At 44.7% G+C, this 23368-nt stretch overlaps 1 protein-coding gene across 6 annotated transcripts in view; it reads left to right on the top strand.

Moving 5' to 3' along the window:
• The first annotated feature begins 70 nt into the window (after positions 1–70).
• The window catches only part of ANGEL1 (angel homolog 1), a 41508-nt gene continuing 18210 nt past the window's right edge, over positions 71–23368 (top strand). For 2 of the 6 annotated variants that reach the window (XM_002754145.6, XM_035261130.3), the window contains exons 1-5: positions 15918–16044; positions 19086–19649; positions 20555–20781; positions 21217–21286; positions 21877–22310. In XM_002754145.6, coding sequence (XP_002754191.2) covers positions 15981–16044; positions 19086–19649; positions 20555–20781; positions 21217–21286; positions 21877–22310 — 1359 coding nt within the window. In that variant the 5' untranslated portion in view covers positions 15918–15980. Of the gene's footprint in view, positions 597–14108; positions 14224–15917; positions 16301–19085; positions 19650–20554; positions 20782–21216; positions 21287–21876; positions 22311–23368 lie in introns of those variants that run through there. The other 4 variants (XM_035261125.3, XM_035261124.3, XM_035261128.3 and 1 more) reach the window with 4 other exon arrangements.

Here is a 23368-nt window from a genome sequence, read left to right as displayed (position 1 = left end):
CTGTGACCTCATGTAGTCATTGTGATTCACATGGTAGACCTGGCAACAGCAGGCCTTCCGCCCTCTGGGTGGTTCTGGCAGGCACCTGTTCTCATGTCCACTGGGGCCAAGCCCAGGCTTGGCTGTGAGTGCTCAGGTGCTGTGGAGGGGCCTCTCAGTGGTGGTGTATTTACCTCTGAGTCAGGACCCTACCCAAGCCCCTTAGTTAGGTGACTGTGAAGAGCTGCCACCATGTTCTTCTCACAAGATAGCTGTGCTTCAGGTACGAAGTATTTCAGTGATGGGTGAAGTCAGTTTTCTTCTGCCCAGTTCTTCTTCCTTTTTTCTTTTCCCTGTGGGACAGCATCTCAACCTTGGAGCTGAAGATCAAAAGCAAAGCACAACGAACATATGTCCTATCACTACAGTTTGTTGCAGCCAAAGCATTGTTCAATCCAGACTACGGGGCTGCCTACCTTGAGACCATTCAACCAGTTTTCCCACACTCGGCCGTTCTCACCTGTCTTGGAGTTGAAGTCCACTTCCGGTTTGGTGTCAGGAGAATCTGGAGGCTCATTTGTTCTTTCTTGATAAGTTTTCAGGACATCAACAGTCAGGTCAGTGACTGGAGGGCTTGGGGATGTGAAAATTCCTTTTTATTTCTTGCTACTCAGAATGAGGAAGATCTAGAAATTTGTGCAAGGAAAACATGATTAGAACCGTGAATCAAAAGAAATATGGATGCCTGAGATGTTACTTATTCCTTCAAGCATTCATGCTGAGAAATACTTATTGAGTCTCTATTATTTATGGATGCTAAAATAGGCACCGCTGTGGGGAGGGGATGCAGACATGATTAATATAGGACCCTGTGGCCGGATGTGGTGGCTCACGCCTGTAATCCCAGCACTTTGGGAAGCCAAGGTGGTTGGACCACGAGGTCCAGAGATTGAGACTATCCTGGCCACACTATTGCAGAGGATAAGGAAGCATTAAGGGGAGAAATGGATCAGAGAGTATGTGTGTCCAGGTCTAGGGTTCCGGGTGCTCTACTTGGACAGCACCATCTGGTCTCAGGTACTAATGGGTGAGTGAGAAAATCTAGAGGTAGATACTCCAACTAAGCCACTGGACAGAGGCACCACCAGCCTGGGTCTAACAGCAGCAGGGAAATGGGGAAGGGTCTTTGGGGGAAATGCGCTGGGAGTTCAGGGGAGGATAAGGTTTCTTCACACTGGGGAAATTTCATGGGCTCTGGACAAATAGGGTCTGGGGAAAAGGCATTTCCAGGAGGTCAGGATGAAGGAAGCAGCAGATTCCTGGATGGGAGTACAGGCTGTGAAGAGAAGCAGCGAAAGGGGAGGCTGCCAGGGCCAGGGCAGTTTTGGGGAGAGATCCAAATGCAGTTACAAGGCAAAAGGGAGACATTGAAGATACTTGAACAGGAGACTGATATCATCAGAGGTTTCCTTTAGAATGATGGACAGCAATATTTTTTGCCTAATAGTCATTTCTAGAAAAAATAAAAATGTTTAAGAACCATAATTTTAAAAGTATGTATCTTTAAAAATTCCTGAAATGTAATACCTGTAACTATACCTGTAACTTCTTTTTTTTTTTTTTTGAAAGAAAGAAAGAGAAAGAGAAAAGGGAGAGAGAGAACAGGAGTCTTGCTCTATTGCCCAGGCTGGAATGCAATCTAGAAATAGGTATTAAAAACCTCTTTTATGCTGATTATTGTGCTTAACAGTGGAGACAGGAAGGAATAAGGAAAGAAAATAACAAACAGCCAACCAATATTTCATTTAAATCTGTGAAATGCTGTGCAAGTGCTGAAGAAGAGTGATTTGCTTCCATTTATGTGGTCACTTTCAAAATAGGTGTAATGTGATACTAAAAAAAAATGTATGTTCTGTGGACCTGGGGTGTAGAATTCTATAAATATTCACTGAGTTTACTTGTTCCAGGTCTGAGTTCAAATCATAAATGTCTCTGTTAATTTTCTATCTCATTGATCCATTGAATATTAACAATGTGGTGTCAAAGTCTCCCGCTATTAGTGTGGGAGTCCAAGTGTCTTTATAAGTCATTGAGAACTTGTCTTATGTATCTGGGTGCCCCTATATTGGGTGCATATATATTTATGATCATTGACTCCTATTGTTGCATTGCTCTTTTTATCATTATGTAATGTCCTTCTTTGTTTCTTTTAGTCTTGGTTACTACTGTAGTTCTATTTTGTCAGAGACTAAAGTTACGACTCCTGTTTTTTTGTTTGTTTGTTTGTTTGTTGTATTTTTCTTTCCTCTCCATTTGATTGGTGAGTCTCCCTCCAACCTTTTGTTTTGAGTCTTTGTTGTCCTTGCTTATGAGATGGATTTGGATACAGAGTGCTGAAGTGTTTTGACTTTTTATTCAGTTTGCATGTCTGTGTCTTTGATTGGGCATTTAATCCATTTAAATTCAGGATTAATATTGATATTTGTGAGTTTAATATTGTCATTTAATGCTGGCTGGCTATTTTGCCCATTAGTTGATATAAATACTTTATTATGGAGATACTCTTTATCTTTTGGTAAGTTTTCGGGATGACTGATACTGGTTGTTCCTTTCTGTGTATAGTGCTTCTTTCAGAAGCTCTTGTAAAGCAGGCCTGGTGGTGATGAAATCTCTGAGTGCTTGCTTGTTCGTGAAAATTTTTATTTTTCCTTCATTTATAAAGCTTAGTTTGGCTGGATATGAGATTCTGGATTGAAAATTCTTTTCTTTGAGGATATTGAATATTAACCCCCACTCTCTTCTAGCTTGTAGGGTTTCTGCTGAGAGATCTGCTGAAAGTCTGATAGGCTTCCCTTTATGGGTAACCTGACCTTTCTCTCTAGCTGCCCTTAGAATTTTCTCTTTTATTTCAACCCTGGTAAATCTAACAATTATGTGTCTTGGGGTTGCTCTACTTGAGGAATATCTTTGTGGTGTTCTCTGTATTACCTGGGGATGAGTATCATCCTTACTAGGTTAGGGAAGTTTTCCTGAATAATATCCTGAGGAATACTTTCCAGCTTGGATTCATTCTCTTCATGACATTCAGGTATACCTATCAAACCTAAATTAGGTCTTTTTGCATAGTCCCATATTTCTTGGAGACTTTGCTCATTCCTTTTTACTTTTTCTTCTCTAATCTTGTCTTCTTGTTTCATTTCATTAAGTTGGTCTTTGACCTCTGATATCCTTTCTTCTGCTTGATCAATTCGAGTGTTAAAACCTGTGCATACTTCTCGGAGTTCTCATATAGTATTCTTCAGTTCCATTAATTCACTCATATTCCTCTCTAAATTGTCTATTCTCGTTAGGATTTCGTCAAATCTTTTTTCAAAGTTCTTAGTTTCTTTACATTGGGCTAGAACATGTTCTTTTAACTCACAGAAGTTTCTTTTTATCCACCTTCTGAAGCCTAATTCTGTTATTGGAATGCATTCGTTTTCCATCAGGCCTTGTTCCCCTGTTGTTGAGGAACTGTGATACTCTGTAGAGGGAGAGGCATTCTGATTTTGAGTATTCTCAGACTTTTTACGCTGGTTTCTTCCCATCATTGTAAATTTATCCACCTGTCGTCTTTGTAATTACCAACTTTCAAATTAGGTCTCTTAGTGGACGTCCAACTTGTTAATTCCCAGGGCCGAAATGTGAGCAACCCACTGTGCCGGCTAAAACAGTGGCATCAAGATTCTTGGTGCTTTTCTGTCCGGGAGTCTCTCATCTGGCTTCCCTCCTGAATCCTTCCTTCAGTCAGCTCCAAATGTCGGCCAAAAGGGGAACCAGTCCCGTTTACTCTGCACCAAGAACCGCCGCGCCAGGGCACCGGCAAAACCGCAGAGCCGGCTGCAAGAGTCTCGCTGGCGACCCATGGGGCTCCTCCGCTGGGAATCTCCTGGTCCTTGTGCAAGAAAGATTCGTCTAAAAGTGTGGCGTCCTCTCGTTCTCTGCACTTTCACTGGGAGCTACAAGCCTGAGCTGCTAGTGGTCAGCCATCTTGGATCTCTCTCAAGTAACTTCTTTTTATAAGTTATTTTTCAGAATTTCTATATTATTAAAGGGTATCTTTTTTTTTTATTGTGATGAGTCTTGCTCTGTCACCCAGGCTGGAGTGCAGTGGAGCAATCTCGGTTTACTGTAACCTCTGCCCCCAAGTCCAAGCGATTCTCCTGCCTCAGCCTCCTGAGTCGCTAGGACTACTGGCATGAACCACCACACCCAGCTAATTTTTGGATTTTTAGTAGAGATGGGGGTTTCACCATGTTAGCCAGGCTGGTCTCAAACTCCTGACCACAAATCATCTGCCCACCCCAGCCTCCCAAAGTGTTGGGATTACAGGCATGAGCCACTGTGCCAGCCAAGAGTACCTTTTCTTTCTTTCTTTTTTTCATTTTATTTTAGACAGAGTCTTGCTCTGTCTGTTGCCTTGGATGGAGTGCAGTGGCACTATCTTGGCTCACTGCAACCTTTGATTCCCGGGTTCAAGCAATTCTCCTGCCTCAGCCTCCTGAATAGCTGGGATTACAGGAACGTACCACCACACCTGGCTAATGTTTTTGTACTTTTAGTAGGGACGGAGTTTCGCCATATTGGCCAGGCTGGTCTCGAATTCTTGACCTCAAGTGATTTGCCAGCCTCTGCCTTCCAAAGTGTTAGGATTCTAGGCGTGAGCCACCGTACTCACATTTTAAAAATTAACCTTTTTATTTTGAAATAATTTTAGGTAACAGAAGTGACAAATATAACAGAGTTCACATTTACTCTTCACTCGGCTTCACCTTATGTTAACCTCTTACATAACTATAGAAAAATGATCAAAGCTAAGTTAATATCAATACAGTGCTATTAATTAAATTTAGACTGTATTTGTATCTTACTAGTTTTCCTTTAATGCCCTCTTTTGGTGCCAGGATGCCATATTACATTAGTTATTGTGGCTCTGTTGATCTCCTCCAACCTGTGACATTTCCTGTCTTTCTTTTGTCTTTCATGACCTTGGCGCTTTCAAAGAGTACTGGTCAGATATTTAGAACATCCCCAGTTTTGGTTTGGCTGATGTTTTTGTCATGATTATAGGGAAGCGTGCCACATAGCTGATGTACCCTTCTTGGTGTGTGTCAGCAGTACATCGATGTCAAGATGTATTATATTGGTTACTTGGTCAAGGTGGTATCTGCCAGCTTTTGCTACAGTAAAGTTACTGTTTTTTCCTTTTATACACAATACAGACTTTAAGACTCTGCTAATATCCTTTTTCTCCTTAAATTTTTGCCCGCTAATGTTAGCATCCATAAATGGATTGTGTTGGGAGGAGGTCGTGACCTGTGTGTGATGGAGTATATGTTATTTGCTGAGATGCGATGGCAAGAACACCGTGCCATCCCCAGCCAGAAAACTGCCAGAACCGTAGGCAATATCTACCGGTCATGCACTAGTTAAACCAGCTCCCAAAACACAGGCTATTTGACCTTGTCCCCATTGCTGACTCAAAAAGAGTGCTGTCCCGCTTATTTCTACTTTAGCAGGGAACAGGCACTATCTATCTGTTTAGTCTACCTTTATTCTATGAAGAAACACTGGGCACTTGCTTATTAAAAAGAATCACTTGCTCGCAAAGAATAAATATGTGGGTCAGAGTCTGCTTTGGGCTTTCAGCTGGGAAATGCTGTCAGTCTCCTGACGGTCCCACTCTGATCCCACTTCTGTACTCTATCTGTGTTCCTGTTTCTTAATTCCTTCACCACCACCTGGGTTGGGGTCTCTATGACTGAGCTGGTCTCAGTAGAATCATGCTCAGCAATTAACTGTGGTGTTCTCCTGGTGATTTTCTCCATTCGTAATCCTTCTACATTTATGGACTGGAATTTTTCTACAGGAGTTGCCCTTCCCTGCCACTTATTTGTTTATTCAGTTGTTTATAGGGACTCGGGTTTATTTCATTCCTTGGCGATACTATCGTTTCTTTTACTGTTCCAGTTCCAACTTTGGCCACTGGGACTTCATTCAGATGGGCTCCTGTGCCCTTTTGACATCTCCCTGCCCCTTTTTTTGAGCCCTTCCTTTGCTGACTCAGGAAGGAAGTGCTCTCTGGCACCACAGAAATTACTTTTCTGGCTGGGCATGGTGGTGCACACCTGTAATCCCACCACTTTGGGAGGCTGAGGCGGGTGGATCACCTGAGGTCAGGAGTTCGAGACCAGCTTGGCCAACATGGCAAAACCCTATTTTACTAAAAATACAAAAAATTAGCCAGGTGGCAGATACCACCTTGACCGAGTGACCAATATAATACATCTTGACATCATGTACTGCTGACACACACCAAGAAGGGTACATCAGCTATGTGGCATGCTTCCCAATAATCATGACAAAAACATCAGCCAAACCAAAACTAGGGACGTTCTAAATATCTGACCAGTACTCTTTGAAAGTGTCAAGGTTATGAAAGACAAAAGAAAGACTCAGGAAATGTCACAGTTTAACAGAGATTAACAGAGCCACAATAAATAATGTAATATGGCATCCTGGCACCAATAACTAGCCAGGTACAGTGGCGTGTGCCTGTAGTCCCAGCTACTCGGGAGGCTGAGGCACAAGAATCACTTGAACCTGGGAGGCGGAGGTTGCAATGAGCAGAGATTTCTCCACTGCACTCCAGCCTGGGCCAGAGAGAGACTTTGTCTCAAAAAAAAAAAAAAAATTACTTTTCCAAGGAGAATTTTATTTGGAAACCTAGATCTGAGAGCTGTGTGCTCATCACCATGTGGCTGTCAGTGCTTCTAGTGTTTTTGGTGAACAGAGCTAGGAAATATATAGGTGTGCACATAAATTAACCCACCCACAACACACATTTCTGTTTATTTCCATACCAGTCTATCTGTATATATACACTGAACAAAACCGTGAGGCTATTCTGATACCTCGATCCCCAGCCCAGTACTCCATGACCATTCATGCCTTCTCCTTTTTCATATTAGTCATTTTTTTCTCCTGGCCAGAAACCTGGCTCTTGTTTTCTACCATATATCTACTTACTCATTCATCTCTAGTATACATACATAATTAGTTTCAGAATTGCTAAGTCATAGTCCTAGAAACAAATTTACTAACTAGAGCACAGTGTCTGTTGGTATATAAGGTTGTGGTTGTTTATCCTTATGGTATCCAGTCAAAATATTTTTTTGCCCCAGTCAACTCTTTCTTCCCATCTGCTTCAGTGAGTTATTTAATTTACCTGTAATACAGTTAGATTAATTAATTTATTGATTAAATAATTTTTTGAGATGGAGTCTTGCACTGCTGCCGGGGCTCACTGCAACCCCCACTTCCCAGGTTCAAGTGATTCTTGTGCCTCAGTCTCCTGAGTAGCTGGGGTTACAGGCACCTGCCACCACGCCTGGTAAATTTTTTTTTTTTTGTATTTTTAATACAGACAAGGTTTCACTATGTTGGCCAGGTTGGTCTCGAACTCCTGACCTCGTGATCCACCCACCTTGGCCTCCCAAAGTGCTGGATTACAGGCGCGAGCCACCGTGCCCAGCTATACAGTTAGATTTATTTGCTACGGTTTGCGTTTCATCTTTTCCCACACATCCGGTTGATTTTATTATGGTTGACATATGGTAGGATTCATTCTTTGTGGCGTACAGTTCTATACATTTTGACAAATGCATGAAGTCCTGAATCCACCACCACAGTCCCATTCAAAAGAGTTCCATCACTCTAAAAAGCCCCTCATGCTGCTTCTTTTACCTCGCACCCCTCCCTATCTCCTGGCAATCACTCTTCTCTTTTCTATCCTAACAGTTTTGCCTTTTCTAAATTGTATTAATGAAACCGTACAATATGTAGTTTTTGGGAACTAGCTTCTTTCATTTAACAAAATGCATTGAAGAGTCATCCATGTTGCTGCAGAGTTCCTTTTAATTGCAGAGTAATAGTCTGTTAAAGAGATGTACCACACTTTGCTTATGCATTCACCTGGTGAAAGGCATCTTCATATGTTCCTCTTTTTTGGTGATAATTAATAAAATGCCTATAAACATTAACGTGGAGGTTTTTGTGTGAACATGAGCTTTCTCCCCTCTTGAGTAAATACTTAGGGTTAGAATAGTTGGATCATAAAATAGGTGTATGTTAAACCTTGTAAGGAGCTGCCAAGTGATTTTCCAAAGTATGGGCTTTTTTTTTGAGACAGAGTCTTGCTCTGTTGCCTAGGTTGGAATGCAGTAGTGCCATCTTGGCTCACTGCAACTTACACCCCCCGGGTTCAGGAGATTCTCCAGCCTCAGCCTCCTGAGTAGCTGGGATTACAGGCTCCCGCCACCACACCTGGCTACTTTTTGTATTTTTAGTAGAGATGGAGTTTCACCATATTGGCCAGGCTGATCTTGAACTCTTGATCTCAACTGATCTGCCCACCTCAGCCTCCTAAGGTGCTGGGATTACAGGAGTAAATCACTGTGCCCAGCTGTGTATGCCCATTTGAATTCCCACCAGGAATGTATGACAGCATCAGTTGCTCCACATCTTTGCCAACATTTGCTATTGCCAGTTTTTGGTTTTGTCCTTCCATTCTACCAAGTGCGTAGTGGTATTTCATGGTGGTTTTAATTTGCATTTCCCCAATGACTGATGACGTTGAGCATCCTTTCATATGCTTATTTGCCATTCATCTATCTCCTTTGTTCTTTGTTAAGATCTTTTTCCCATTTTAAATTGGGTTATTTTCTTGAGTTTATTCTTGGTTTATTTTCTTGGTAAATTCTTGATGCATTCTGGAAATAAGTCTTTTATAAGAAGTGTGATTTGCGAGTATTTTCTCTCAGTCTGTGGCTTGTCTTCTCATTCTCTTAACAATGTCTTTCAAAGAGTAAAAGTTTTAATTTTAATAAAGTCAAATCTTGCCAAAATTATACAAATATTATCAGTTTTTTTCTATTATGGATCACGTTTGGTGTTCTATCTAAAAATTCTTTGCCTAACCCAAGGTCTTCTGGATTTTATCTTGTTTTGTTTTAGAAGTTTTATAGTTTTGGCTTTTGCATTTAGGTCTATGATCCATTAAAAATTTTTTTATTGTGGTGAAATATACATGATAAAAATTGCCATTTTAACCATTAAATTTAACAATTTAAAGTGTACAATTCAGTGGGATTAAGTGCCATCAATTTCCAGACCTTTCTCTATGACCCATTTTGGGTTAGTTTTTGTATAAGGTATGAAGTTATAGGTTGAGATTCATTTGTTTCACATGTGGACATTCAATTGTTCCATCACCATTTAATGAAAAGACTATTCTTTCACCATTTAGTTGTCTTTTCACTATTGTTGAAAATCAGCTGAATTTGTATCTTTTCAATTTTGTTGTGGGGCTAGTATTTCAGAAACCACATAACTAGCATGTGCTCTGATTAAACTGTTGTGCTTTTAAACTACTGGTTTGTGAGATAAGCCTTGATGGTGCTGAGAGGTGGGTCTGAAAACTCTTGGGGTGGGAGGCGAATTGACTGTACAATTAATCCAATGAGCTTGGCTTACATTTTGAGTACAGTGGGAGTTTGCAGTAAGGTTTTTGGCAGCAGTGACCTGATAGGATTCACAGAGTGGAAAGATTGCCCTGGCTGCAGTGTGGAAAATTGATCGAGCTGGGGGGAGGAGGGTGGGAATCAACACTAGTTAGGAGTGGCTGGAGGAAGTGGATCATTGAATAAATACGAAGAAGGCCAAACCACTTGGATTTGGGAATCAATCAGATATTAAAAAAAAAGGGAGAAGAAAAAAGCAGGGGCCAGGATAGCTCAGTAGATGGTTGTGCTACTCCGAAAGGAGAGAACGAAGGAACTGGGGCAGGGGTCTTTTGGAGGATGGTGGCAGGGAGGTGATGAGTACAGCTTTGCCTGTGATGAGTCTTTGAGTTGCTGCTGGATGCCCACTGGGAGAGGTCCACAGGCAAAAAGATTTATGGATCTGTGGCCCGGGAAAAGGATTTGGGTTAAAAATGTAGATGTGTGAGTTGTCAGCAGATGGATGGTATTTGAAGCCATTGGAGTGGTGAGACTTTCTCAAGGGACAGTGGAGTAAGAGGAGGGGAGAAGCCAAAGGAGAAATTCTAGGAACATCATCAGAGAAGGATGGCTGAGTGCTGTGGCTCACACCTGTAATCCCAGCATTTTGGGAGGCCAAGGTGGGCAGAGGTTGGGAGTTCAAGACTAGCCTGACCAACATGGAGAAACCCTGTCTCTACTGAAATACAAAATTAGCTGGGTGTGGTGACACATGCCTGTAATCTCAGCTACTCAGGAGGTGGAGGCAGGAGAATTGCTTGAACTCAGGAGGCGGAGAGCCGAGATTGCAGCATTGCACTCTAGTCTGGGCAAGAAGAGGGAAACTCCCTCTCAAAAAAAAAAAAAAAGAAAGAAAGAAAGAAAGAAAGAAAGAAAGAAGAGGATGGTGGTGAGAGGAACAGAAGTGAAGGACACAAGAATAGGACATCCATTAAGACAGGTGGAAAACAAAAATGTCTCAGAAACCAAGGGAAGAGAATCTTAAAAGAAGGGGGAAGTTATGCAAAATTACAGCATATTCAAGAAATAATAATGCTCAGGGCATGTTCTTTCTGCAGGACCCTACTATCTTCAACAAGGAAGGCGTCAGGAACATCAATCAGGTTGGGGAGTTTTGCTGGTGTGATGGTGGTGGAAGCTATATCTCAGTGGAAAGAGCACGAATGAGAGCGAGGAATTGTAGACAGTGGCTGCAGACAGTTCTTGCTAGAAGATTGGCTGTGAGAGATGGGAACGCAGGGGCTGGCTGGAGGGGACTGACACTGAAAGAGGGCTTCTTGACAGGAGTGATTTGAGCATGCTTAAATGTTAATGAGAAGGGATCAGGGAAGGAAAGGAGAGCGGTAGTAGAAGCATCATCTCACATCGGGCAGGCAGAAGAGGGTCCGGAGCACGATGGAAGTGCCGACTGCTGTGTTGGGAGAGGAGGAGAAGGTGGTTAGAGATGCTGGTCAGTGCATTGTTGTGGTGACAGGGAGTAGAGAATTTACACTTGGTGGTTCTATTTTTTCTCTGAAGTTGATGGAGAGATGGTCTGCTGCGAGGAAGAAGGGAGGCAATAGGGCAGAAAGTCTGAGAAGAATGATCATTGTGAGAACGGGAGAGAAAGCTAATTAAATTGCCGGGGAGGGTTGAGGGCAGAAGCGAGTTTAGAGACTAGCACAGGAATGGCCTCAATCTATGGGGTTGCTAATTTTATTCATCGGTGCTCAGCAGCCCAGATGTGAGAGCGAAGAAGAATCGTTTCACTGACCTAGGCAGATATCATCCAAGAACAATGGACAGGAGAGTTGATGATATTGGGAAGAGTGATTTAAAAGAGGGGTCATGGGGATTCCATGTTGGATAGAGAAAAATGATGACTGAGAGAAAGCTTGAGAAGGACAGAATAGCTAAATAAAGTGTTTGATGGATTTCAAAGAAAGGATGAAGTAGAAGTGGGAGAGGCAGAAAGCCATGAGGGAGCCCCACCTCAGAGTGAGTGTTTGCATTTATGATTTCAGAGGGGAAACAGCGTAGCCAAGGAGCTGCCAGGGCAGGGAGTGTCTGAAGTACATGGAAATGAAGGTCATTGAGGAGGTCATGGCAATGAGCTTCCAGGGGTTAGGATGGCTCATCCACACAGATGAGGTAGACTAGGAGGACTAGAGGTAGGAAAGAAGACTGTGAGTCCAGGGCTAAAGTTTCAAAGAAGCGGGGAGTGGGCAGGAGGTCAATGAAAGACAAGGGTGAGGTTGGGGTAAACATTGATGAGTGCCTAAAAATCTCTAATGAACATATGGATGCGTGAATCAGTGAATAAGTGAGCAAATGAATGCATTCACTCAGACCAATCTGGCACATTCTAGGAATATCTAGCCATAAATCCTGAGATTCCCAAAGAAAACACTAGGCTCAGAGAAGCCAGATGACCAGGAGTGTAGAGGCCTCAGGTTTTCATAAGAGTTGAAGCTGAGCAAACCTCTTCAGTCCGTCCTATCTGAGATGCTGTTTGTGTCCTCTAGACCAGCACATGCTCAGTATGGTAGCCATGAGCTCCTTGCAGTACTCAGGACTCAAAATAGGGCTAGTCCAAACTTGCTTGAACAAGTAAAACACCCACTGGATTTGATGACTTAATACAAAAAAAAAAAAAGAACATAAAATATCTCATCTTGAGCTATCGATCACAAGTTAAAATACAAAATTTTTGGATCTATGGTGTTAAATAAAATATTGTTAAAATTATTTTCACTTGCTTTATTGATTGACTTATTTTTACTTTTTATATGAGGCCACTAGAAAATTTTAAATTACATGTGAGGTTGACAGCATATTTATTTTGGATCGCATTGTTCCAGGCACTGGTCAGAGCCTCTGTAATCCTGAAGAAAGCACTATGCCACCCCAATATCTGTACATGTTCAACCAAAAAGTTAATAAATGCAGCCGCTCTGTTGGAATTCCATATGTACTTATCGTTAGAAGTAAAATTTGAGCCCTCAAGGGCTTACCTTTCTTGTACACTGGAAATGTCCCTTTAAGAGAGCATCACAAGTCTCTTAAAGTATTGCAAAACCTCCCACTTGCTCCGTTAGGTAGGTTCTGCAGCCTGGAAACCATGCTAGTGATGGATACAGGTGCTCATATTTGTCTTCATTGTTACCACAGCTGGAAGGAACGGAGGAAACCATCTCCAGTCTTGGAATATTTCTGACACGACCAGGCTGGAGACTGTGCACATTGTACTTGTAATTTCCCTTTGACTGGGGAAGCCTAAGGCTCCACTTCTGCAGGCCAAGTCTCCTTGGAACCTATAGTTATTGGCTTGCTTAGTAATGCCCACTACAATTTAAAGGGCAGAAGACCTATTTTAGCCAGAAATTGTGAAAGAAGATCCCACATCAGCAGCAGGAGGAGCTGTTTTTTGCCCAGATCCAAAAATGTAATAGTAAACATTGAGGGTTTACCCTGAGTCAGGCACGGTGAGGAAACAGAGGCCCCAAGAGCTTAGGCAACCTGAGAGATTCCATAGGTAAAAAGCCAGGATCTCAACTCAGGTGGTCTAACTCTGAGCTGTGATCCTCATATCACCCCACACCTTCCAACACAGCTGATTATGGACCAGGAAGCAAAAAAGTAGGAAGCCTCACTTAACTGAGCTCAGAAAAAGCCTCTGAAAGAACACGGATCAGTTGGGCTGACACATTGTGCCCACACGCGTGCACTGAACGGCCCAGTAGAGACTGGATCCTTTAGCAGTCCTTGTTCCCAAACCACGCACTGGAATAAGTCAGTGTTTAAGGGTCTCATTCCAGGGCTGCTAAATCAGAACTCTGGGAATAGGGCCTAGAAATTTGTATTTTGAAAGCATTTTCCCAGTAGAGATAAGGAAGCCATTACTCTTGATTAGGATCTGATTTGGAACTTGGACTTCTGGGGTAACTCATGGTGTGAAATGGAAGGAGGGTACAAGGTTTGCTTAAACCCTCCACTCCTTTGATGTGGTATCAAACGAATGGGCCTGACCTCGGGAGCACTTTTGGTAGATCCACCATTTGTGTTCTAATTTCTTTCTTTCTTTCTTTTTCTTTTTTTTTTGAGATGGAGTCTTGCTCTGTTGCTAGGCTGGAGTGGCATGATCTCGGCTCACTGCAACCTCCACCTCCCAGGTTCAAGTGATTCTCCTGCCTCAGCCTTCCAAGTAGCTGGGACTACAAGTGTGTGCCAGCCCACCTGGCTAATTTTTGTATTTTTAGTAGAGATGAGGTTTCACCATGTTGGCCAGGATGGTCTCGATTTCTTGACTTCATAATCCGCCTGCCTCGGCCTCCCAAAGTCCTGGGATTACAGGTGTGAGCCACTGTGCCCGGCATTGTGCCCTAATTTCTAAGCAGCTTCCCAATCTTCAGATTGCTAGGGCCTCTGCTTCAGCTCAAGCAAAGGGATGAGTGCTGTTGCCTGAAGGTAGGCAGACACTGCCACCTCTAGAACTAAAGGTAAGTAGTGGGAAGGCCACAACACTAACTCTCTCCTTCTTCCTCCTTTTAGCCTTTCAGTGTGATGATGTACCCAGCTGGTCCAGGATCTGGTGACTCCCCAGAAGGCTTCCCTGAACAACCAAGTCTCCAGCCACAAACTGGAAATTGCACGACTCAGACACCAGGTACTGAAACTGGGTGCATTGTCCAGTCCCTCCTGCACAGCATGTTTGGGGCAGAAGATTGAGGGAGGGAGACTGGGGAAGAGAGACTCAAAGAGGGCACTGGGTGGCACAGAAGTGATGGCAGAACTGGCCTTCATTTAGTGACATATGCTTTGTTCAACCAGTCAGCAGAGGCTTATGTGGTGGCTAGGAGTGCTAGCGAATGCAGGTTAGGCCACTTGCAAAACCAATGAGCAAGGTCATGGTATGGTAGAAGGAGACTGATTTTATTATAAACCAAAGTTAGCAGTGGGGAAAAACAGTCCAGACTTTTGCCTTAATGGAACTGCTTCACATTTCCAAGCAAAATGTGAGGCTTTAAGAAGTTTTGGCATGGAGGGTATGCAAGGGGTGAGGCAGTGCAGGTCTCCATGAGGAGTTCCAATGACTTGTCTTGAGTTCCTGCCCATCTGGTGAACTGGTTGGCACCATCTCGGGCTAGGTTGTAAACTAACTGGAGCCTTGAAGCAATCTCCTGGAGGGGGAGATTTCCACCGAGATTTAGTCTCTGGAACGTTTAAGCAAACATACAATTAGATATACTCTCAGTGTGTATGTGGAGGAGAGGGCTGGGGGCTGCCTAGTGATTAACCAAATAAAAAGAAACAAACAAATAAAAGAATACAACTTACAAGCTGGGTACTTGCTTACAGTAGGTACTAGGACTGTATTAGAAACACCTCAAGATAAGCAACCAAGCAGACAGAACTGGTCCCTGGCTTGTGGAAATTTCTCTTTTCTCTCTTTTTTTCTCTCTCTTCTCTCTCTCCTCTCTCTCCTCTCTCTCTCTCTCTCTCTCTCTCTCTCTCTCTCTCTCTCTCTCTCTCCTTTCTTTCTTGACTCCCTTACCAGTTGGGTATCCTGTTTTTCTAGATTAGGGAAAAGAAGGCCCATTTGGAAGGTGGGGAAGGAGACAAAATCTTACTTGCTGAAGCAAGGTAGGACTCATTTGTGACCTAGAATCTGAGACAGGGAAGTAGAGGCAGCAAAAAGGAGAAAATGGAGAAGAACTCGCTTCCTTTCTGGGCTGAGAAGGGCTAGAAGTCAAGGTTAAGAGAAGCCTTAGAGAAAGTCTAGCTCTTCATTTTACAGGTGAGGAAACTGAGGGGCGGAGAGATTATAGTGTGGTCACAAGGTGGACACCTAGTTATCAGCAGGAATGGGAATAAACTGTGGCCTTTGAATAACACTATGGAGCCTCCTAGTGAGGCACTCAATTTTTTTTTTTCGAGACGGAGTCTTGCTCTGTTACCCAGGCTGGAGTCCAGTGGCACGATCTCAGCTCACTGCAACCTCCGCCTCCCGGGTTCGAGCAGTTCTTCTGCCTCAGCCTCCCGAGTAGCTAGGATTACAGGTGCCCACTACCACGCCCGGCCAATTTTTGTATTTTTAGTAGAGACGGGAGTTTCACCATGTTGGCCAGGCTGGTCTCGAATCCCTAACCTCGTGATCCGTCCGCCTCCGCCTCCCAGAGGCGCTCAATTTTAATCCTGGACGATTGGGTGGCTAGCCGGAGCTAGGCGAGGCTAGTTGCCATAAGAACCGGCTCCTCCCACTTCCTGCGTGCCAACCCGTAATTCTGCGTTCCCAATAAAGTTGTTGTTGAAGCGCTGCGGCGGGAGCGGCGGCGACACCACGTGGGCCGGGCCGAGGGCGGGGCCGAGCTGAGGGAGGCTCTGCCGGCGGCTGTGGAGTGGAGGCGGGCGCGGGGGCCGGCCATGATCGCGTCGTGCCTCTGTTACCTGCTGCTGCCGGCCGCGCGCCTCTTCCGCGCCCTCTCAGGTACCGGCCCCGCGTACCGACAGGCGGGAGACCGGCCTGGTCCCACCTCTGCGGCGTTCCGCGGGCCTGAGACGGCGTGCGGTGGGCCGGGCCTCGTAACTACCGTGCCCGGGGCAGAGCCGAGGTGTGGGGAGGCGGTCCTGAGCCCCCGCCCCGCGGGCCCCTCCTGACCCCAAGAGGCCTGGACCTAGCCGACGACCCTCGTGGGCGGCCACCCCTCCTGCCTGTTGTCAGATGGCGTCGGGCCACGGTTAAGGTGGAGAGTGGCTGTGGACTGGGCGGGGCCCTTTCCTGGCCCTGGGGTTGCAGAGAAACCGGTTATGGGATCGGGAAAGGGTAGCAGCTCGGGCCGAGGCGAGTGCCCAAATTCTCGGCGGGGGAGGCGGGTCGGCCCTGGGAGGTCCTGGGAGCACCGGGCTTCCCCAGGGTGACTTCACACTCACCTTTCACTGCCACCTGGTAGCTCTCCCTCCTCTCTCACCGGTGTGTTTGGTTGAAAAACGGACGCTCAGAAATCAAAGACATATGTGGATGTCAGCTTTGGAGCATTCCTGCCCCCACCCCCGGCACTTTAGAGGGAGATGGGCTGGGGTGGGGGCAATGCCCAGTCCATACCTCAAAGAGGGGAGGGCGTGGTTATTCCGTTACTTTTTCATAGTTTGTTGCATTATCTGTTCCTGGGTTTTGAAATTCCAGAGGCTTTAATGCGACCCTCGGTTTCTGAGATCCTATGGAACTCCCAGACTTTTTAAATTTATGGGACAGGACTAAGAAGTACTTAGGAATAAGGGCCCTAACTGTATTCTGTGGTTTTCCTTTGTGGAACTTTACACAGTGGATACGCAATGTGTGTGTCATTGATGATATATATTTCATACAGGAATATTTTAAATTTATTTTTACTGTGTATCTGCGATTGGAATACAAGCTTGAGGAGGGCAGGGCCACGTCCATTTTGTTCGCTGTATCTGTGGTGTTAACACATTGCTTGGTATATAGTTGGCACCCTGTGAATTCAGGAATGTCTTGTGTGTCCATACCTCTGAGGACTGGGAAACTCCACAGAAGTAATTGTTTTCAGAGAGCTCAGCATGTTCTTTTAACTACGTTGCTGTTATTCCTGGAGCTCTTCTCATGCCCACTGTGGCAGCCTTAGTGATGTGGTATACTAGTCCAGAGGTTTGCAAACCAGTAGAGTTCCAGGAATCTCAGAGGAGGGCCCCTCCCCACCTACACCTTACAGTAGTCTCAATTACATTTACTTGGCATATTTGGTTTCCAGATAGGATTTTAAAAAAATAAAACCATTCTGCTGCTGAAAATCCACCACCACCACCACCACAAAATATCTGCCAAAATTGAAAGCCAGTAACCTCGTGCATCTGAACCAAAGAGCCTCTGCCATCTGGTATATACAGAGGATGTTTCAGGGGGCAGATAATTAGCAAGTCCTTGAGACTAAAGCTCAGCAACCCAGCCTGAGGGTTTAGAGCTGGGTTTCTCAGTCTCAGCACTGTTAACATTTTGGGCCAGGTCATTCGTTGTGGGTTTGTCTCTATCCTCTAACCACTAGATGCCAGTAGCGCTGCTGCAGTTGTTACAACCACAGAGTCTCTGGACATTGCTAAATGTCTTCCAAGGGCAAAATCACTGTGGTTAAAAACCATTGTTTAGAAGGACATAAATATACATAGGCCCCAAACGAGATATTTGAATTGTCTTTCAATATTTGAGCCACTTTTATGTTTTCTTGCCTTTAAAAAAAAATTGCCAATAAAATGAGTCTAGTGATTGAGGGCTAGCATCGTGCATGCCACTTGTCCTGTGCTGTAAATAAGTGACTAAGTGTGTGAGTGTGGGAGTTGTTTGCTCTCACCAAACTACTGTGCTCAGAGTTTGGGGGCCCTAAAATTAGAGTTTTTCCCACGTTCTTTCTTGGCTGCTGGCTGTCATTTGTGGCTCTCTCTTACTGTCAGTTGTTGGCACCTCCTAATTTATAGCCTCTGATGCGTTGCGGAATGGGAAGGCAGATAATGAAGTTCGTGAAGGTTTTATTAGAATAAGTAGCCTTGAGAAGAGGCTTAGGGGCCTTTGCTAAGATGTAAATTGTATAGATTTTGAGACTACTTTAGGACTTTTTCTTTTGGAATACATTCATAGATTAGGGAATTTGTACAGCTAGAAAAGCTCTTAGAGATTATCTAGTTCAAACTTCTGTCTCTATTTTTTTTAATTTAAAATTTAATTTTTTTCTTTTTCCTTTTTTTTTTTTGAGATGAGGTTTCACTTGTCTCCCAGGCTGGAGTGCAGAAGGGCAGTCATAGCTCACTGCAGCCTCCACCTGGGCTCAAGCAATCCTCTCATTTCAGCCTTCCAAGTAGCTAGGGCTACAGGAATGTGCCACCATACTTGGCTAATTTTTAATTTTTTGTAGAGATGAAGTTTCATTATGTTGCCCAGGCTGACCTCTAACTCCTGGCCTCAAGCAATCCTGCTGCCTCTGCCTCCCAGAGTGCTGGGAGCCACCACGCCTGGCCTCTTGTCCCCATTTTACAGTCAAGAGTAACTCCATCTGACTAGGGGCATTGTTCAAGGTCAGTTTTATTAATTTTGGTGTTAGACCATAACCCACAGTTCTGATTCATAGTCAAGTGCTGATTCCAATGTAATGTGGTTCTTAGAATCAAAGTTTGTTAATAGTAGTCTTAATGCACGTAAAAGGGGTGTGCTTATGTGTGCCCGTCTGTGTTCTAGATTATGTGGGCTAGCTGTTCTTTCACTGATGCACTGAATATTTATCAGATCCCTGCCATATAAATTAGTCAAAACTTGTAAAACACTTAGCACAGTGCCTGGCACATAATAAATATGATGATAATGATGATGCTGTTCAGGCATTAAGGTGGGCAGGCTCAGTGATGTACAATGATGAGCAAGGTGGTTATGGGTCTTGCTTTTGTTGGGCTTATGTTTTAACTGGGAGAAGAGTGTGGATTGAATGACAGTCTTCTTATAACCTGCTATTTTGGCTTTCCTCCTAGATGCTTTCTTCACATGTCGAAAAAATGCCCTTCTGGCGAAGAGCTCATCCTCCCAGGTAGAGGGCGACTTTGCCATGGCCCCTCGAGGCCCTGACCAGGAGGAGTGTGAAGGCCTGCTGCAGCAGTGGCGAGAAGAAGGGTCGAGCCAGATGCTCTCAACTGCAAGTGAGGGTTCCCTTATAGATAAGGGACTAGCCCAGAGCAGCCTGGCACTTCTGATGGATAATCCTAGAGAAGAGAATGCTGCTTCAGAGGATAAGTGGTCGAGCAGGCAGCTGAGTGACCTTCGGGCAGCAGAGAACCTGGATGAGCCTTTCCCTGAGATGCTAGAAGAGGAGCCACTGCCAGAGGTGGAGGACTCCATGTGGGCAGCTATCCCCATGCAGACGGACCCCCAGTATGCAGACTGTGTTGTCCTCCCAGTGGGTGCCCTATCCACAGAGGACCCAGCAGTGGTGGCCTGGAGCATAGCACCTGAGCCTCTGCCCCAGGAAGAGGCTCCCATCTGGCCCTTTGAGGGCCTGGGGCAGTTGCAGCCTCCCCCAGTGGAAATACCATATCATGGTGAGTCTGACTACTGGCTGAGTGAGCCAAGGGAGCAGGGTGTCTCAGGTATGCGCAGAGCAATTACTAAAGAGAAGCTCCTCTGGTAGGGAGCTCTGCCACTGCATTCTATTTTTCTAAGGATCTTGGAGTGTCAGATCTAGAGGGGCCTTACACATAATCTCATCTAGCCCCATGGTTTTAAAGGCGAAATAATCACAGTGCAGAGAGGTAGTAGAACATGCCTAAAGTCATAAAGCCAGGTAGGGGCAGAACTGAAATCTAGATCTGATTCTCCAATGTCGTTTCTCTGGTGGTAACCCTAGGGCTTTCTGGGGGTAGGGATGGAGAGGTCTCGGAGCCTCTACTTTCTGTCTTTGTCACAATCAGCCTCAGTTTTATTTGTGTTATGTATTCAGAGTCCATTAAAATTTGAAGAAAGGCATCAAGAGATTTGAAATCCACTATGCAGCAAAATGCCATAGGGGAGATGGGGACATATTGAGGTCTCTAGCCCCACAGACTCTTCCAGATTTAGGGGTCAGAAATCACCCAGGGCTGTAATTACTCTAGAAATGTCATTAACCTCAGGTGACTGTTAAGAACACTCATCTGAGTGATTCTCCAGAGATTCATGGATTTGTCAAGAATAAGAGATTGTCAGCCTGCTTATATGCAGCCTCTCTTAGATGCTAGGTACCGGGGATATAGTGGTGAGCAGGCCAAGATTGTCTCTGGCTTTGTGGAGCTAACCATGTCAGTTGAAGAATGTCCACAGATTGCTCAATTCCCCACAGAGAGGGGTGGGTGACAGGGAAGATGGAAAAGGAACTTCAGGTGTAATATTACTGAGTCAGGAGTGGAGATGGTGGTGCCTCTGCATTACTCGTCCTTGTCATGGAACGCTTCTCCCAATCCCTTTGCAGAAATTTTGTGGCGAGAATGGGAGGATTTCTCCACCCAGCCAGATGCTCAGGGCCTGGAAGCAGGAGATGGTCCTCAGTTCCAGTTCACTCTGATGTCTTATAACATCCTGGCTCAGGACCTGATGCAGCAGAGCTCAGAGCTCTATCTACATTGCCATCCGGACATCCTCAATTGGAACTATCGCTTCGTGAACCTCATGCAGGAATTCCAGCACTGGGACCCCGATGTGAGTGAAGAGGGGAAAGTGCCATCTTGCATTGTTGCTGGACCTGGGCTGTTTCCTAGTGCTCTTAGAAGATGAGTTCAACCCTGTTGTTCAAATGATTGGAGTCCTATCTAGGGCTGGAGCTTGCCTGCCTGGTGTCAGTAAGTTGTTGGCAGATGCTGAGAGGAATCGCCGTAGGTGTGCACTTTCCAGCGCCTTTATTCAGGAAGGGAGGCTTGAGGGGTTCAAGGAGCAGGAAAATCCAGTGCACACGTCTAATCTTTTCAGCTTAAGTCTGGGCCTGTTCTTGCTGTTGGTGACTCTGAGAAGAGTCAGCTCTGGGGGAAGTTTCAGTGTGACCCAGCAGCTTCCCACCTGGCCTCAGGACCTGCTCCTAGGGGATGGGGGTCACATTCCAGCACTCTGGAGTGATTGGGTTCCTTGTCAATTTCCCAGATCCTGTGTCTCCAGGAAGTCCAGGAAGATCATTACTGGGAGCAGCTGGAACCCTCTCTGCGAATGATGGGTAATGCAGCTCCCTGGCATGCTTGCCACCTTTTCTTCCTATAGCCTTGTCTACCCTCTCCTGAAGACCCCATCCTTTTCTTTTGTTTTAGTAAACCCTCAGTTTCACCTGTCACCTAGCTCCTTCCATGTGTGCCTGAGAAAGTAAAATTCTGCACATTTAAAGCAATTCTGACATATATTGCTATTTGATCCTTGAAGTAACCAGTGTGGTGAGACTGTGAGACTTACTCCCATTTTATAGATGAGGAAACTGAAGTTCTGAAAATTCATGTGACTTCCTCAGACTCACAAAGCTACAATGCTATTAGATGTGGAGCTAGGAATCCAGCTTGTCTGACTCCAGATTCTGTGCTCTTTTCTATCATGTTGAATTGCTTCATACCCTTCTCTCCTTGCCCGTCCACCCCACCCAAGTCACCTGGTTACAACTGTAAGGGGGAACCTGCTGAATCAAGGAAGTGGCAAGGCTCCTTTACTGGGAGCAGGAACAATGCCTTAGGGGCACACACTGGGGCTGCTAATGCTGGTTGGAAGGGATTCAGGCTTTAAGGACCCTGACCCATCTCCTTGGTGGGATTTTCCTTGCAGGCTTTACCTGTTTCTACAAGAGGAGGACCGGGTGTAAAACCGATGGCTGTGCTGTCTGCTACAAGCCTACCAGATTCCGCCTGCTCTGTGCCAGCCCTGTGGAGTACTTCCGGCCTGGCTTGGAGCTCCTTAATCGGGATAATGTGGGCTTAGTGTTGCTACTGCAACCACTCGTCCCAGAAGGCCTGGGGCAAGTCTCAGTGGCCCCACTGTGTGTGGCAAATACCCATATCCTTTACAACCCACGCCGGGGTGATGTCAAGCTGGCCCAGATGGCCATTCTCCTGGCAGAAGTGGACAAGGTGGCCAGACTGTCAGATGGCAGCCACTGCCCCATCGTCTTGTGCGGGGACCTCAATTCTGTCCCTGATTCACCTCTCTACAACTTCATCAGGGATGGAGAGCTCCAGTACCATGGGATGCCAGCCTGGAAGGTGAAATGGAAGAGTCCACGGTGGGGATGGGAACATGGTCTAAAGAGAGATTTAGGTGTTAGCATCAGTGCTTCTTCTGTAGCAGGGACCTTAGACACCTGCTCTGGCTTGCTCCTCCTTTTTCTTGTTATGTTGAGTAGCTTGTGACCAAGACTGGAAGTTAAGAATTCTTGAGTACTTTGGCATATTGGAATTTTTTCAGTTTATATCAGTTAATATCATTAATATTTTTAATTCACAAGTAATACATAAGTACATACTTGAAGGAATTTAAACATTATACAGTAAGGCACAGGCCTGTTTTATTACCCATATTCCCTATCCTGTTCTCTTAGAGTCATGTAATGACCTAAGAAAAGTTTGGTGGTAGTCTTCTAGATTGTCTTCTGTGCATTTACAGTGGTATCTATGTTCCTATGATATTATAATCAGTGTTTACAATTGTTAAGCACTTAACTGTGTGCTATGCTATTTTAAGTACTTTATGGTCGTTAACTCATTAATTTAAACAATTTCTATCATGGCTTTTATAAATGAGGAAACTAAAGCCCAGAGAAGTGAAGTAATTTGCCCTAGGTTGTATGGGTAGTTAGTGGTGGAGCCAGGATTTGTAACCAGGTGGTCTGGCTACAGAGCTCTTACCCTCAAATACTGTGCTGTGATTGCATATAACAGCCAGTATGTAATCTATTATGTGTGATTTTTTAAAACATGATACATTACTATATGTTTCATTTTTGCTTGCTTTTTTTTCACTCAGCAATTTGTATATGGATCTAATTCCTTCTAACTATGGAGTATTGATGACAGATACCTCAAAGTTTTATCAGCTTATGCTGAATTCTTTATGTTGCTCAATCTCCTTCTTCCTCTATTGTGCCCCTACTGGTTCAGTTTATTGCCTAACTTTTGGCAAGTCTCAATGGTGAAAGGACACAAAACGATTGAATTATTGTTGCACACGTGGGATTTTATGTTAATGAGCCAGCAGTGTCCTAGTTGCCATGTGTGCAGAGAAAGGCATGATCTTGCCCTAAAGGAGGTGTAATCAAGGAGCT

The sequence above is a fragment of the Callithrix jacchus genome, chromosome 8 (assembly GCF_049354715.1).
Source record: "Callithrix jacchus isolate 240 chromosome 8, calJac240_pri, whole genome shotgun sequence".
In the NCBI taxonomy this organism is placed as follows: domain Eukaryota; kingdom Metazoa; phylum Chordata; class Mammalia; order Primates; family Cebidae; genus Callithrix; species Callithrix jacchus.
Note: the sequence above shows the minus strand (reverse complement) of the source record. Positions and strands in the feature narration are given on the sequence as shown.